This window comes from Petromyzon marinus, chromosome 84 (genome assembly GCF_048934315.1).
Source record: "Petromyzon marinus isolate PM22_M1 ecotype Great Lakes invasive population chromosome 84, UKy_Petmar_22M1.pri1.0, whole genome shotgun sequence".
Classification (NCBI taxonomy): Eukaryota; Metazoa; Chordata; class Hyperoartia; order Petromyzontiformes; family Petromyzontidae; genus Petromyzon; species Petromyzon marinus.
In genome coordinates, this window is record NC_133749.1 from 3,282,105 (window position 1) to 3,303,321 (window position 21,217).

The window sequence follows — 21,217 nt, forward strand, 5'->3', positions numbered from 1 at the left end:
TGCCTACCCGCTTGCTCGTTGGCAGCGAGGTTTTGCTCGAACTCGATACGCAGCATCTCGTACTCCTTGCGCACCTGCGCCAGGGTGTCCTCCAGCTGAATCACCTCTGTGCGGAGCTTCTTCTGGAGACCCAACTCATCACTCTACACACACACACGCAGGCAGATACATACACACACGCAGATATACACACAGACACACACGCAGACACACGGAGACACACACACACACACACAGATACACGGAGACACACACACAGACACACACATGCAGATATATACACACACAGATACACACAGACACACATGCAGATATACACACACACAGATACACACACAGATACACACACAGACACACACACAGATATACACACACACACACACACGCAGATATACACACAGACACACACACACACAGACACACACATACACACACACACAGATATACACACACATACACACACAGATACACACACACAGACACACACAGATACACACACACACAGATACACACACAGACACACACACACACAGACACACACATGCAGATATACATACACACACAGATACACACACACACATGCAGATATACACACACAGATACACACACGCAGATACACACAGACACACACACATACAGATACACACACACATGCAGATACACACACAGATACACACACACACAGACACACACAGACACACACAGACACACACACACACACACGCAGATACACACAGACACACACACAGATACACACACACACACAGACACACACACACACATGCAGATACACACACGCAGATACACACACAGATACACACAGATACACACAGATACACACAGACACACACATACACGGATATACACACACAGACACACGCAGATACACACACACACAGATATATACACACACATACACACACACACAGATACACACAGATACACACACACACAGACACACACACAGATACACACACACGCAGATACACACACAGATACACACGGATATATACACACACGCAGATACACACACACACACAGACACACACAGATACACACACACAGATACACAGATACACACACACAGATACACACACAGACACACACACAGATACACACACACAGATACACACACACACACAGATACACAGATACACACACACAGATACACACACAGACACACACACAGATACACACACACACAGATACACACACACACAGACACACACACACACAGATACACACACACAGATACACACACACACAGATACACACACAGATACACACACACACAGATACACACACACACAGATACACACACACACACAGATACACACACACAGATACACACACAGTACACACACAGTACACACACAGTACACATACACACAGTACACACACAGTACACATACACACAGTACACACACAGTACACACACACAGTACACACACACAGTACACACACACAGTACACACACAGTACACACACAGTACACACACACACAGTACACACACAGTACACACACACAACACACACACAACACACACAGTACACACACAGTACACACACAGTACACACACACAACACACACACAACACACACAGTACACACACAGTACACACACACAGTACACACACAGTACACACACACACAGTACACACACACACACACAGTACACACACACACACTACACACACACAGTACACAGTATATGCACACACAGTACACACACAGTACACACACAGTACACACAGAGTACACACACAGGCCACACACAGTACACACACACAGTACACACACAGAACACACACAGGCCACACACAGTACACACACACAGTGTACACACATAGTGTACACACACAGTACACACACACAGTACACACACAGTACACACAGTACACACACACAGTACACACACAGTACACACACACACAGTACACACACACACAGTACACACACAGTATACACACAGTACACACACAGTACACACACAGTACACACATATACACAGTACACACACAGTACACACACAATACACACACAGTACACACACACAGTACACACACAGTACACACACAGTACACACAGTACACACACAGTACACACACAGTACACAGTACACACACAGTACACACACAGTACACAGTACACACACAGTACACACACACAGTACACACACAGTACACACACAGTACACACACACCTCCATCTGCTCGATCTGACGCAGGTGAGTGTTCTTCGAGGCGAGCAACATTCCCCGTGTCTCGTCCACACACAGTACACACACAGTACACACACACAGTACACACACAGTACACACACACAGTACACACACAGTACACACACAGTACACACACAGTACACACACACAGTACACACACAGTACACACACACAGTACACACACAGTACACACACACAGTACACACACACAGTACACACACACACACAGTACACACACACAGTACACACACACAGTACACACACACAGTACACGCACACAGTACACACACAGTACACACAGTACACACACAGTACACACACAGTACACACACACAGTACACACAGTACACACACACACACAGTACACACACAGTACACACACACAACACACACAGTACACACAGTACACAGTACACACACAGTACACACAGTACACACAGCACACAGTACACACACACAGTACACACACACAGTACACACAGCACACAGTACACACACACAGTACACACACACAGTACACACACAGTACACACACAGTACACACACACAGTACACACACAGTACACACACAGTACACACACACAGTACACACACAGTACACACACACAGTACACACACACAGTACACACACAGTACACACACACAGTACACACACAGTACACACACACAGTACACACACACAGTACACACACAGTACACACACACAGTACACAGTACACACACAGTACACACACACAGTACACACACACAGTACACACACAGTACACACACACAGTACACACACAGTACACACACACAGTACACACACACAGAACACACACACAGTACACACACAGTACACACAGTACACACACCTCCATCTGCTCGATCTGACGCAGGTGAGTGTTCTTTGTGGCGAGCAACATTCCCCGTGTCTCATCCACACACAGTACACACACAATACACACACAGTACACACAGTACACACACACACAGTACACACACAGTACACACACACAGTACACACACACAGTACACACACAGTACACACACAGTACACACACACAGTACACACACACACAGTACACACACAGTACACACACAGTACACACACAGTACACACACACAGTACACACACACACAGTACACACAGTACACACACAGTACACACACACACAGTACACACACAGTACACACAGTACACACACACACAGTACACACACAGTACACACACAGTACACACACAGTACACACACACCTCCATCTGCTCGATCTGACGCAGGTGAGTGTTCTTTGTGGCGAGCAACATTCCCCGTGTCTCGTCCACACACAGTACACACACAGTACACACACAGTACCCACACACACACAGTACACACACAGTACACACACAGTACACACACACAGTACACACACAGTACACACACACAGTACACACACAGTACACACACACAGTACACAGTACACACACAGCACACACACAGTACACACACACAGTACACACACAGTACACACACAGTACAAACACACAGTACACACACACACAGTACACACACAGTACACACACAGTACACACACACAGTACACACACAGTACACACACAGTACACACACACACAGTACACACACACAGTACACACACAGTACACACACAGTACACACAGTACACACACACAGTACACACACACAGTACACACACAGTACACACACACAGTACACACACACACACACAGTACACACAGTACACACACACAGTACACACAGTACACACACAGTACACACACACAGTAGACACACACAGTACACAGTACACACACAGTACACACACAGTACACACACACAGTACACACACACAGTACACACACACACACAGTACACACACACAGTACACACACAGTACACACACAGTACACACACACAGTACACACACAGTACACACACAGTACACACACACCTCCATCTGCTCGATCTGACGCAGGTGAGTGTTCTTTGTGGCGAGCAACATTCCCCGTGTCTCATCCACACACAGTACACACACAGTACACACACACAGTACACACAGTACACACACAGTACACACAGTACACACACACACAGTACACACACACAGTACACACACACAGTACACACACAGTACACACACACAGTACACACACACACAGTACACACACAGTACACACACAGTACACACAGTACACACACACACAGTACACACACACAGTACACACACACAGTACACACACAGTACACACACACAGTACACACACACACAGTACACACACAGTACACACACAGTACACACAGTACACACACAGTACACAGTACACACAGTACACACACAGTACACACACACAGTACACACACAGTACACACACACAGTACACACACACACAGTACACACAGTACACACACAGTACACACACACAGTACACACACACACAGTACACACACAGTACACACAGTACACACACAGTACACACACAGTACACACACAGTACACACACAGTACACAGTACACACACACCTCCATCTGCTCGATCTGACGCAGGTGAGTGTTCTTCGTGGCGAGCAACATTCCCCGTGTCTCGTCCACACACAGTACACACACAGTACACACACAGTACCCACACACACACAGTACACACACACAGTACACACACAGTACACACACACTACACACAGAGTACACACACAGTACACACACACAGTACACACACAGTACACACACAGTACACACAGTACACACACACACAGTACACACACAGTACACACACAGTACCCACACAGTACACACACACACAGTACACACACAGTACACACACACAGTACACACACAGTACACACACACACAGTACACACACAGTACACACACACCTCCATCTGCTCGATCTGACGCAGGTGAGTGTTCTTCGTGGCGAGCAACATTCCCCGTGTCTCGTCCACACACAGTACACACAGTACACACAGTACACACACCTCCATCTGCTCGATCTGACGCAGGTGAGTGTTCTTTGTGGCGAGCAACATTCCCCGTGCCTCATCCACACACAGTACACACACAATACACACACAGTACACACAGTACACACACACACAGTACACACACAGTACACACACACAGTACACACACACAGTACACACACAGTACACACACAGTACACACACACAGTACACACACACACAGTACACACACAGTACACACACAGTACACACACAGTACACAGTACACACAGTACACACACAGTACACACACAGTACACACACACAGTACACACAGTACACACACAGTACACACACACAGTACACACACACACAGTACACACACAGTACACACAGTACACACACACACAGTACACACACAGTACACACACAGTACACACACACCTCCATCTGCTCGATCTGACGCAGGTGAGTGTTCTTTGTGGCGAGCAACATTCCCCGTGTCTCGTCCACACACAGTACACACACAGTACACACACAGTACACACACAGTACCCACACACACACAGTACACACACAGTACACACACAGTACACACACACAGTACACACACAGTACACACACAGTACACACACACACAGTACACACACACAGTACACACACACACAGTACACACACAGTACACACACACAGTACACACACACACAGTACACACACAGTACACACACAGTACACACACACAGTACACACACAGTACACACAGTACACACACACACAGTACACACACAGTACACACACAGTACACAGTACAAACACAGTACACACACAGTACACACACAGTACACACACACAGTACACACACAGTACACACACACAGTACACACACACAGTACACACACACAGTACACACACAGTACACACACAGTACACACACACCTCCATCTGCTCGATCTGACGCAGGTGAGTGTTCTTTGTGGCGAGCAACATTCCCCGTGTCTCATCCACACACAGTACACACACAGTACACACACACAGTACACACAGTACACACACAGTACACACAGTACACACACACACAGTACACACACAGTACACACACACAGTACACACACACAGTACACACACAGTACACACACACAGTACACACACACAGTACACACACAGTACACACAGTACACACACACACAGTACACACACACACAGTACACACACACAGTACACACACACAGTACACACACAGTACACACACACAGTACACACACACACAGTACACACACAGTACACACACAGTACACACACAGTACACACAGTACACACACAGTACACAGTACACACAGTACACACACAGTACACACACACAGTACACACACAGTACACACACACAGTACACACACACACAGTACACACACAGTACACACACACAGTACACACACACACAGTACACACACAGTACACACAGTACACACAGTACACACACACACAGTACACACACAGTACACACACAGTACACACACAGTACACAGTACACACACACCTCCATCTGCTCGATCTGACGCAGGTGAGTGTTCTTCGTGGCGAGCAACATTCCCCGTGTCTCGTCCACACACAGTACACACACAGTACACACACAGTACCCACACACACACAGTACACACACACAGTACACACACAGTACACACACAGTACACACACAGTACACACACACAGTACACACACAGTACACACACACAGTACACACACAGTACACACAGTACACACACACACAGTACACACACAGTACACACACAGTACCCACACAGTACACACACACAGTACACACACAGTACACACACACACAGTACACACACAGTACACACACAGTACACATACACAGTACACACACAGTACACACACAGTACACACACACACAGTACACACACACACAGTACACACACACAGTACACACACCGTACACACACACCTCCATCTGCTCGATCTGACGCAGGTGAGTGTTCTTCGTGGCGAGCAACATTCCCCGTGTCTCGTCCACACACAGTACACACAGTACACACAGTACACACACAGTACACACACACACACAGTACACACACAGTACACACACAGTACACACACACAGTACACACACAGTACACACACAGTACACACAGCACACACACAATACACACACAGTACACACACAGTACACACACAATACACACACAGTACACACACACACAGTACACACACAGTACACACACAGTACACACACACACAGTACACACACAGTACACACACAGTACACACACAGTACACACACACAGTACACACACAGTACACACACAGTACACAGTACACACCCCTCCATCTGCTCGATCTGACGCAGGTGAGTGTTCTTTGTGGCGAGCAACATTCCCCGTGTCTCGTCCACACACAGTACACACACACACAGTACACACACAGTACACACAGTACACACACAATACACACACAGTACACACAGTACACACACACCTCCATCTGCTCGATCTGACGCAGGTGAGTGTTCTTTGTGGCGAGCAACATTCCCCGTGTCTCGTCCACACACAGTACACACACAGTACACACAGTACACACACAGTACACACACAGTACACACACACAGTACACACACACAGTACACACAGTACACACACAGTACACACACAGTACACCCACCTCCATCTGCTCGATCTGACGCAGGTGAGTGTTCTTTGTGGCGAGCAACATTCTCCGTGTCTCGTCCACACACAGTACACACACAGTACACACACAGTACACACACAGTACACACACACAGTACACACACACAGTACACAGTACACACACAGTACACACACACAGTACACACACACAGTACACAGTACACACACATTACACACACAGTACACACACACACAGTACACACACACACAGTACACACACAGTACACACACAGTACACACACCTCCATCTGCTCGATCTGACGCAGGTGAGTGTTCTTTGTGGCGAGCAACATTCCCCGTGTCTCATCCACACACAGTACACACACAGTACACACACACAGTACACACAGTACACACACAGTACACACAGTACACACACACACAGTACACACACAGTACACACACACAGTACACACACACAGTACACACACAGTACACACACACAGTACACACACACACAGTACACACACAGTACACACACAGTACACACAGTACACACACACACAGTACACACACAGTACACACACACACAGTACACACACAGTACACACACAGTACACACAGTACACACACAGTACACAGTACACACAGTACACACACAGTACACACACACAGTACACACACAGTACACACACACAGTACACACACACACAGTACACACACAGTACACACACACAGTACACACACACACAGTACACACACAGTACACACAGTACACACACACACAGTACACACACAGTACACACACAGTACACACACAGTACACAGTACACACACACCTCCATCTGCTCGATCTGACGCAGGTGAGTGTTCTTCGTGGCGAGCAACATTCCCCGTGTCTCGTCCACACACAGTACACACACAGTACACACACAGTACCCACACACACACAGTACACACACACAGTACACACACAGTACACACACAGTACACACACACAGTACACACACAGTACACACACAGTACACACACACAGTACACACACAGTACACACACAGTACACACAGTACACACACACACAGTACACACACAGTACACACACAGTACCCACACAGTACACACACACAGTACACACACAGTACACACACACACAGTACACACACAGTACACACACAGTACACATACACAGTACACACACAGTACACACACAGTACACACACACACAGTACACACACACAGTACACACACCGTACACACACACCTCCATCTGCTCGATCTGACGCAGGTGAGTGTTCTTCGTGGCGAGCAACATTCCCCGTGTCTCGTCCACACACAGTACACACAGTACACACACAGTACACACACACACACAGTACACACACAGTACACACACAGTACACACACACAGTACACACAGTACACACACAGTACACACACAGTACACACACAATACACACACAGTACACACACAGTACACACACAGTACACACACACACAGTACACACACAGTACACACACAGTACACACACACACAGTACACACACAGTACACACACAGTACACACACACAGTACACACACAGTACACACACAGTACACAGTACACACCCCTCCATCTGCTCGATCTGACGCAGGTGAGTGTTCTTTGTGGCGAGCAACATTCCCCGTGTCTCGTCCACACACAGTACACACACACACAGTACACACACAGTACACACAGTACACACACAATACACACACAGTACACACAGTACACACACACCTCCATCTGCTCGATCTGACGCAGGTGAGTGTTCTTTGTGGCGAGCAACATTCCCCGTGTCTCATCCACACACAGTACACACACAGTACACACAGTACACACACAGTACACACACACAGTACACACACACAGTACACACACAGTACACACAGTACACACACAGTACACACACAGTACACCCACCTCCATCTGCTCGATCTGACGCAGGTGAGTGTTCTTTGTGGCGAGCAACATTCTCCGTGTCTCGTCCACACACAGTACACACACAGTACACACACAGTACACACACACAGTACACACACACAGTACACAGTACACACACAGTACACACACACAGTACACACACACAGTACACAGTACACACACAGTACACACACAGTACACACACACACAGTACACACACACAGTACACAGTACACACACAGTACACACACAGTACACACACAGTACAAACACACCTCCATCTTCTCGATCTGACGCAGGTGAGTGTTCTTTGTGGCGAGCAACATTCCCCGTGTCTCATCCACACACAGTACACACACAGTACACACAGTACACACACACACAGTACACACACAGTACACACACACAGTACACACACACAGTACACACACAGTACACACACACAGTACACACACACACAGTACACACACAGTACACACACAGTATACACACACAGTACACACAGTACACAGTACACACACAGTACACCCACCTCCATCTGCTCGATCTGACGCAGGTGAGTGTTCTTTGTGGCGAGCAACATTCCCCGTGTCTCATCCACACACAGTACACACACAGTACACACACACAGTACACACAGTACACAGTACACACACAGTACACCCACCTCCATCTGCTCGATCTGACGCAGGTGAGTGTTCTTTGTGGCGAGCAACATTCCCCGTGTCTCATCCACACACAGTACACACACAGTACACACACACAGTACACACAGTACACAGTACACACACAGTACACCCACCTCCATCTGCTCGATCTGACGCAGGTGAGTGTTCTTCGTGGCGAGCAACATTCCCCGTGTCTCGTCCACACACAGTACACACACAGTACACACACACAGTACACACAGTACACAGTACACACACAGTACACCCACCTCCATCTGCTCGATCTGACGCAGGTGAGTGTTCTTCGTGGCGAGCAACATTCCCCGTGTCTCGTCCACACACAGTACACACACAGTACACACACAGTACACCCACCTCCATCTGCTCGATCTGACGCAGGTGAGTGTTCTTCGTGGCGAGCAACATTCCCCGTGTCTCGTCCACACACAGTACACACACAGTACACACACACAGTACACACAGTACACAGTACACACACAGTACACCCACCTCCATCTGCTCGATCTGACGCAGGTGAGTGTTCTTTGTGGCGAGCAACATTCCCCGTGTCTCGTCCACACACAGTACACACACAGTACACAGTACACACACAGTACACACACAGTACACACACAGTACACACACAGTACACACACACACCTCCATCTGCTCGATCTGACGCAGGTGAGTGTTCTTCGTGGCGAGCAACATTCCCCGTGTCTCGTCCACACACAGTACACACACAGTACACACACAGTACACACAGTACACACACACCTCCATCTGCTCGATCTGACGCAAGTGAGTGTTCTTCGTGGCGAGCAACATTCCCCGTGTCTCGTCCACACACAGTACACACACAGTACACACACACAGTACACACAGTACACACACAGTACACCCACCTCCATCTGCTCGATCTGACGCAGGTGAGTGTTCTTCGTGGCAAGCAACATTCCCCGTGTCTCATCCACACACAGTACACACACAGTACACACACACAGTACACACAGTACACAGTACACACACAGTACACCCACCTCCATCTGCTCGATCTGACGCAAGTGAGTGTTCTTCGTGGCGAGCAACATTCCCCGTGTCTCGTCCACACACAGTACACACACACACAGTACACACACACAGTACACACAGTACACAGTACACACACAGTACACCCACCTCCATCTGCTCGATCTGACGCAGGTGAGTGTTCTTTGTGGCGAGCAACATTCCCCGTGTCTCATCCACACACAGTACACACACAGTACACACACACAGTACACACAGTACACACACAGTACACCCACCTCCATCTGCTCGATCTGACGCAGGTGAGTGTTCTTTGTGGCGAGCAACATTCCCCGTGTCTCGTCCACACACAGTACACACACAGTACACACACAGTACACACAGTACACACCCACCTCCATCTGCTCGATCTGACGCAGGTGAGTGTTCTTCGTGGCGAGCAACATTCCCCGTGTCTCGTCCACACACAGTACACACACAGTACACACACAGTACACACAGTACACACACACCTCCATCTGCTCGATCTGACGCAGGTGAGTGTTCTTTGTGGCGAGCAACATTCCCCGTGTCTCGTCCACACACAGTACACACACACACAGTACACACACACAGTACACACACACACAGTACACACAGTACACACACAGTACACACACAGTACACACAGTACACACACAGTACACACACAGTACACACACACACAGTACACACACAGTACACACACAGTACACACACAGTACACCCACCTCCATCTGCTCGATCTGACGCAGGTGAGTGTTCTTCGTGGCGAGCAACATTCCCCGTGTCTCGTCCACACACAGTACACACACAGTACACACACACAGTACACACACAGTATACACACAGTACACACACACAGTACACCCACCTCCATCTGCTCGATCTGACGCAGGTGAGTGTTCTTCGTGGCGAGCAACATTCCCCGTGTCTCGTCCACACACAGTACACACACAGTACACACACAGTACACACAGTACACACCCACCTCCATCTGCTCGATCTGACGCAGGTGAGTGTTCTTTGTGGCGAGCAACATTCCCCGTGTCTCGTCCACACACAGTACACACACAGTACACACACAGTACACACAGTACACACACACCTCCATCTGCTCGATCTGACGCAGGTGAGTGTTCTTCGTGGCGAGCAACATTCCCCGTGTCTCGTCCACACACAGTACACACACAGTACACACACAGTACACACAGTACACACCCACCTCCATCTGCTCGATCTGACGCAGGTGAGTGTTCTTTGTGGCGAGCAACATTCCCCGTGTCTCGTCCACACACAGTACACACACAGTACACACACAGTACACACACAGTACACACACACCTCCATCTGCTCGATCTGACGCAGGTGAGTGTTCTTTGTGGCGAGCAACATTCCCCGTGTCTCATCCACACACAGTACACACACAGTACACCCACCTCCATCTGCTCGATCTGACGCAGGTGAGTGTTCTTCGTGGCGAGCAACATTCCCCGTGTCTCGTCCACACACAGTACACACACAGTACACACAGTACACACACAGTACACACACACAGTACACACACACAGTACACACACAGTACACACACACAGTACACACACACCTCCATCTGCTCGATCTGACGCAGGTGAGTGTTCTTTGTGGCGAGCAACATTCCCCGTGTCTCGTCCAGCTGCCCCTTCAGCTGGACACTCTCCCCGTACAGCACTGAGAACTGTGACTGGAGGCACTTGTAGCCAGGGGTCTCCTTCACCACGTCCTCAGGGATACTCTTCAGGTCCACCTGGGGTCGTGGTAGGGAGTAGTGACAGGGGGATAGTGATAGGGGGTAGTGGTAGTGGTAGGGGGTAGTGATAGGGGTAGTGGGTAGTGATAGGGGGTAGTGATAGTGGTAGTGACAGGGGTAGTGATAGGGGGTAGTGATAGGGGTAGTGATAGTGGTAGTGATAGGGGTAGTGATAGTGATAGGGGTAGTGATAGTGGTAGTGATAGGGGGTAGTGATAGTGGTAGGGGGTAGTGATAGTGGTAGTGATAGGGGGTAGTGATAGTGGTAGGGGGTAGTGATAGGGGGTAGTGACAGGGGTAGTAATAGGGGTAGTGATAGGGGTAGTGATAGGGGTCGTGACAGGGGGTAGTGATAGGGGTAGTGATAGGGGGTAGTAACAGGGGGTAGTGATAGGGGGTAGTGATAGGGGGTAGTGATAGGGGTAGTGATAGGGGTAGTGATAGGGGGTAGTGGTAGGGGTAGTGATGGGGTAGTGACAGGGGGTAGTGATGGGGGGTAGTGATAGGGGTAGTGATAGGGGTAGTGATAGGGGTAGTGATAGGGGGTAGTGGTAGGGGTAGTGATAGGGGTAGTGATAGGGGGTAGTGATAGGGGTAGTGATAGGGGTAGTGATAGGGGTAGTGATAGGGGGTAGTGGTAGGGGTAGTGATAGGGGTAGTGATAGGGGGTAGTGATAGGGGTAGTGATAGGGGGTAGTGACAGGGGTAGTGATAGGGGGTAGTGATAGGGGTAGTGATAGGGGGTAGTGATAGGGGGTAGTGATAGGGGTAGTGATAGGGGTAGTGACAGGGGTAGTGATAGGGGGTAGTGATAGGGGGTAGTGATAGGGGTAGTGATAGGGGTAGTGATAGGGGGTAGTGATAGGGGTAGTGGTAGGGGTAGTGATAGGGGTAGTGATAGGGGTAGTGATAGGGGTAGTGATAGTGGGTAGTGATAGGGGGTAGTGACAGGGGTAGTGATAGGGGGTAGTGGTAGGGGTAGTGATAGGGGTAGTGATAGGGGTAGTGGTAGGGGGACTGATAGGGGGTAGTGACAGGGGGTAGTGATAGGGGGTAGTGACAGGGGGTAGTGATAGGGGTAGTGATAGGGGGTAGTGACAGGGGGTAGTGATAGGGGGTAGTGACAGGGGGTAGGGATAGGGGTAGTGATAGGGGTAGTGATAGGGGTAGTGATAGGGGGTAGTGATAGGGGTAGTGATAGGGGTAGTGATAGGGGTAGTGATAGGGGTAGTGATAGGGGTAGTGATAGGGGTAGTGATAGAGGTAGTGACAGGGGGTAGTGATAGGGGGTAGTGATAGGGGGTAGTGATAGGGGTAGTGACAGGGGTAGTGATAGGGGTAGTGATAGTGATAGGGGGTAGTGACAGGGGTAGTGATAGGGGGTAGTGATAGGGGGTAGTGACAGGGGGTAGTGATAGGGGTAGTGATAGGGGTAGTGATAGGGGTAGTGATAGGGGGTAGTGATGGGGTAGTGGTAGGGGGTAGTGACAGGGGGTAGTGAAGGGGTAGTGATAGGGGGTAGTGACAGGGGGTAGTGATAGGGGTAGTGATAGGGGTAGTGATAGGGAGTAGTGATAGGGGGTAGTGATAGGGGGTTGTGATAGGGGTAGTGATAGGGGTAGTGACAGGGGTAGTGATAGGGGGTAGTGATAGGGGGTAGTGATAGGGGTAGTGATAGGGGGTAGTGATAGGGGTAGTGATAGGGGTAGTGAGTGTATGAGTGAGTGTATGAGTGAGTGAGTGTATGAGTGAGTGAGTGTATGAGTGAGTGTATGAGTGAGTATGAGTGAGTGTAACAGTAAGTGTATGAGTGAGTGAGTGTATGAGTGAGTGAATGAGTGTGTGAGTGAGTGTATGAGTGAGTGAGTGTATGAGTGAGTGTATGAGTGAGTGTATGAGTGAGTGTATGAGTGAGTGAGTGTATGAGTGAGTGTATGAGTGAGTGTATGAGTGAGTGTGTGAGTGAGTGTATGAGTGAGTGTATGAGTGAGTGTAACAGTGAGTGTATGAGTGAGTGTATGAGTGAGTGTATGAGTGAGGGAGTGAGTGTATGAGTGAGTCTATGAGTGAGTGTGTGAGTGAGTGTATGAGTGAGTGTATGAGTGAGTGTATGAGTGAGTGTATGAGTGAGTGAGTGTATGAGTGAGTGAGTGTATGAGTGAGTATGAGTGAGTGTAACAGTAAGTGTATGAGTGAGTGAGTGTATGAGTGAGTGAATGAGTGTGTGAGTGAGTGTATGAGTGAGTGAGTGTATGAGTGAGTGTATGTGTAAGTGAGTGAGTGTGTAAGTGAGTGTAACAGTGAGTGTAACAGTGAGCGTAACAGTGAGTGTGTAAGTGAGTGTGTAAGTGAGTGAGTGTGTAACAGTGAGTGTGTAACAGTGAGTGTATGAGTGAGTGTAACAGTGAGTGTAACAGTAAGTCAGTGTGTAAGTGAGTGAGTGTAACAGTGAGTGTAACAGTGAGTGTAACAGTGAGTGTGTAAGTGAGTGTGTAACAGTGAGTGTAACAGTAAGTGAGTGTGTAAGTGAGTGAGTGTAACAGTGAGTGTAACAGTGAGTGTGTAACAGTGAGTGTAACAGTGAGTGTGTAAGTGAGTGTGTGAGTGAGTGTGTAACAGTGTAACAGTGTAAGTGAGTGAGTGTGTAACAGTGAGTGTGTAAGTGAGTGAGTGTGTAACAGTGTGTAACAGTGAGTGTGAGTGAGTGAGCGATCTGCACCTTGAGCTTCTCGTTGAGCCCCACGGCGTCGTGCAGCTCCTGCTGCAGCTTCTCCAGCTCAGCGAGACGCCCGTTAGCCAGCTCCTTGTTCTCCTCTAGCTGGGCATTCATCATCTCAAACTACACACACACATACACACACACACACACACGTGTACACACACACGCGTATACACACACACGTATACGTTAGCCAGCTCCTTGTTCTCCTCTAGCTGGGCATTCATCATCTCAAACTACACACACACATACACACACACACGTATACGTTAGCCAGCTCCTTGTTCTCCTCTAGCTGGGCATTCATCATCTCAAACTACACACACATACATACACACACATACACACACGTACACACATACACACACGTACACACACATACGTATACGTTAGCAAGCTCCTTGTTCTCCTCTAGCTGGGCATTCATCATCTCAAACTACACACATACATACACACACACACACGTATACGTTAGCAAGCTCCTTGTTCTCCTCTAGCTGGGCATTCATCATCTCAAACTACACATACACATACACACACGTACACACACACACGTACACACACACGTATACACACATACACGTATACGTTAGCAAGCTCCTTGTTCTCCTCTAGCTGGGCATTCATCATCTCAAACTACACACACACACACGTGTACACATACACACACACGTACACACACACACACACGTATACGTTAGCAAGCTCCTTGTTCTCCTCTAGCTGGGCATTCATCATCTCAAACTACACACACACACGTACACACACATACACGTACACACACACATACACACACACATACACACACACACATACACACACATACACACACACACGTACACACACACGTACACACACACACGTATACGTTAGCAAGCTCCTTGTTCTCCTCTAGCTGGGCATTCATCATCTCAAACTACACACACACACGTGTACACACACACATACACACAAGTACACACACACACGTACACACACACACGTATACGTTAGCAAGCTCCTTGTTCTCCTCTAGCTGGGCATTCATCATCTCAAACTACACACACACACGTGTACACACACACATACACACACGTACACACACACACGTACACACACACACACACACGTACACAGATACATACACACACGTATACGTTAGCCAGCTCCTTGTTCTCCTCTAGCTGGGCATTCATCATCTCAAACTACACACACACGTGTACACACACACACGTACACACACACACACACGTACACACACACACACACGTATACGTTAGCAAGCTCCTTGTTCTCCTCTAGCTGGGCATTCATCATCTCAAACTACACACACACACACATACACGTACACACACACACGTGTATACACACACACGTACACACACACGTACACACACACACACATACACACACGTGTACACACACACACGTACACACACACACGTATACGTTAGCAAGCTCCTTGTTCTCCTCTAGCTGGGCATTCATCATCTCAAACTACACACATACATACACACACACACGTACACACACACACGTATACGTTAGCAAGCTCCTTGTTCTCCTCTAGCTGGGCATTCATCATCTCAAACTACACACACACACGTGTACACACACACACACGTGTACACACACACACACACGTACACACACACACGTATACGTTAGCAAGCTCCTTGTTCTCCTCTAGCTGGGCATTCATCATCTCAAACTACACACACACGTGTACACACACACACACGTGTACACACACACACGTACACACACACACACGTATACGTTAGCCAGCTCCTTGTTCTCCTCTAGCTGGGCATTCATCATCTCAAACTACACACACACATACACACACATACACACACACACGTACACACACACATACACACACACACGTATACGTTAGCAAGCTCCTTGTTCTCCTCTAGCTGGGCATTCATCATCTCAAACTACACACACACACGTACACACACACACATACACACACACGTGTACACACACACATACACACACACACACGTACACACACACACGTACACACACACGTATACGTTAGCAAGCTCCTTGTTCTCCTCTAGCTGGGCATTCATCATCTCAAACTACACACACACACGTACACACACACACATACACACACACACGTACACACACACGTATACGTTAGCAAGCTCCTTGTTCTCCTCTAGCTGGGCATTCATCATCTCAAACTACACACACACGTACACACACACACGTATACGTTAGCAAGGTCCTTGTTCTCCTCTAGCTGGGCATTCATCATCTCAAACTACACACACACACGTGTACACACACACACACACACGTGTACACACACACACACGTACACACACACACACGTATACGTTAGCAAGCTCCTTGTTCTCCTCTAGCTGGGCATTCATCATCTCAAACTACACACACATACATACACACGTGTACACACACACACGTACACACACACACGTATACGTTAGCAAGCTCCTTGTTCTCCTCTAGCTGGGCATTCATCATCTCAAACTACACACACATACACACACACACATACACACACGTGTACACACACACACACGTACACACACACACGTATACGTTAGCAAGCTCCTTGTTCTCCTCTAGCTGGGCATTCATCATCTCAAACTACACACACATACACACACACATGTACACACACACACATACACACACACGTGTACACACACACACACACGTACACACACACACGTATACGTTAGCAAGCTCCTTGTTCTCCTCTAGCTGGGCATTCATCATCTCAAACTACACACACACACGTGTACACACACACATACACACACATACACACACACACGTACACACACACACATACACACACACACACGTATACGTTAGCAAGCTCCTTGTTCTCCTCTAGCTGGGCATTCATCATCTCAAACTACACACACACACACATACACACATACACACACGTGTACACACACACACGTATACGTTAGCAAGCTCCTTGTTCTCCTCTAGCTGGGCATTCATCATCTCAAACTACACACACACACGTGTACACACACACGTATACGTTAGCAAGCTCCTTGTTCTCCTCTAGCTGGGCATTCATCATCTCAAACTACACACACACACACGTGTACACACACGTACACACACACATACACACACATACATACACACACACGTACACACACACACACATACGTGTACACACACACACGTACACACACACACGTATACGTTAGCCAGCTCCTTGTTCTCCTCTAGCTGGGCATTCATCATCTCAAACTACACACACACACACATACACACATACACACACGTGTACACACACACACGTATACGTTAGCAAGCTCCTTGTTCTACTCTAGCTGGGCATTCATCATCTCAAACTACACACACACACGTGTACACACACACGTATACGTTAGCAAGCTCCTTGTTCTCCTCTAGCTGGGCATTCATCATCTCAAACTACACACACACACACGTGTACACACACACACACATACACACACACATACATACACACACACACGTATACGTTAGCCAGCTCCTTGTTCTCCTCTAGCTGGGCATTCATCATCTCAAACTACACACACACACGTGTACACACACACACGTATACGTTAGCAAGCTCCTTGTTCTCCTCTAGCAGGGCATTCATCATCTCAAACTACACACACACACGTACACACACACACGTACACACACGTACACACACACACGTATACGTTAGCAAGCTCCTTGTTCTCCTCTAGCTGGGCATTCATCATCTCAAACTACACACACACATACATACACACACATACACACACACACGTACACACACACACGTATACGTTAGCAAGCTCCTTGTTCTCCTCTAGCTGGGCATTCATCATCTCAAACTACACACACACACACACGTGTACACACACACGTACACACACACACGTACACACGTATACGTTAGCAAGCTCCTTGTTCTCCTCTAGCTGGGCATTCATCATCTCAAACTACACACACACATACATACACACACGTATACACACACACATATACACACACATACACACACGTGTACACACACACACGTACACACACACACGTATACGTTAGCCAGCTCCTTGTTCTCCTCTAGCTGGGCATTCATCATCTCAAACTACACACACACGTGTACACACACACACACGTGTACACACACACACGTACACACACACACACGTATACGTTAGCCAGCTCCTTGTTCTCCTCTAGCTGGGCATTCATCATCTCAAACTACACACACACGTGTACACACACACACACGTGTACACACACACACGTACACACACACACACGTATACGTTAGCCAGCTCCTTGTTCTCCTCTAGCTGGGCATTCATCATCTCAAACTACACATACACATACACACACGTACACACACACACATACACACACGTACACACACACACGTATACGTTAGCCAGCTCCTTGTTCTCCTCTAGCTGGGCATTCATCATCTCAAACTACACACACACGTACACACACACACACACACGTACACACACACACATACACGTGTACACACACACACGTGTACACACACACACGTATACGTTAGCAAGCTCCTTGTTCTCCTCTAGCTGGGCATTCATCATCTCAAACTACACACACACACGTACACACACACATACACACGTGTACACACACACACATACACACACACATACACACACGTACACACACACGTGTACACACGTACACACACACACGTATACGTTAGCAAGCTCCTTGTTCTCCTCTAGCTGGGCATTCATCATCTCAAACTACACACACACGTACACACACACACACGTACACACACACATACACACACGCGTATACACACACGTATACACACGCACGTGTACGTACACACGTATACACACACGTACACACACACGTGTACACACACGTACACACACACACACGTGTACACACACACACATACACACACACATACACACACACGTATACACACACACGTACACACACACGTACACACACACATACACACACAGACACACACACACACACGTATACACACACACACACACACGTACACACACACGTACACACACACATACACACACAGACACACACACACACACGTATACACACACACACACATGTACACACACACACACACGTGTACACACACACGTACACACACGCGTACACAACAACCGCCATTCGCCACTAAGTGGCGGTGACGTCACCACGACGCTTGTGCCAGGCTATGTGCACCCTGAGGCCACGTGAAGTGTCGAACGCCCGCTGGCAGGAGGTCACTGGGCAGACCCAGCAGGTGCCACGGG

At 48.2% G+C, this 21,217-nt stretch overlaps 2 protein-coding genes across 2 annotated transcripts in view; both read right to left on the minus strand.

The window, feature by feature from the left end:
• LOC116936887 (E3 ubiquitin-protein ligase BRE1B-like) overlaps positions 1-21,217 on the minus strand; it is a 114,444-nt gene that overhangs the window by 62,780 nt on the left and 30,447 nt on the right. The window contains 3 exon segments of the mRNA XM_076057761.1: positions 8-143; positions 13,043-13,222; positions 15,945-16,064. Coding sequence (XP_075913876.1) covers positions 8-143; positions 13,043-13,222; positions 15,945-16,064 — 436 coding nt within the window.
• LOC142907869 (uncharacterized) lies at positions 11,356-12,831 on the minus strand. Its single transcript, XM_076057759.1, has 2 exons — positions 11,653-12,831; positions 11,356-11,568 (listed from the first exon to the last, which is right to left on the minus strand). The coding sequence occupies exons 1-2, from the start codon at positions 12,829-12,831 to the stop codon at positions 11,356-11,358; spliced, it is 1,392 nt and encodes a 463-aa protein (XP_075913874.1).

Bases quoted from the DNA above. Each gene is read 5' to 3' on its own strand.
- LOC142907869 (XM_076057759.1), bottom strand. From the start codon at position 12,831: ATGTTGCTCGCCACAAAGAACACTCACCTGCGTCAGATCGAGCAGATG. The intron at 11,569-11,652 runs GTGTGTGTACTG...GAGCAGATGGAG, and splicing joins GTGTACTGTGTGTGTGTACT to GTGGGTGTACTGTGTGTGTA.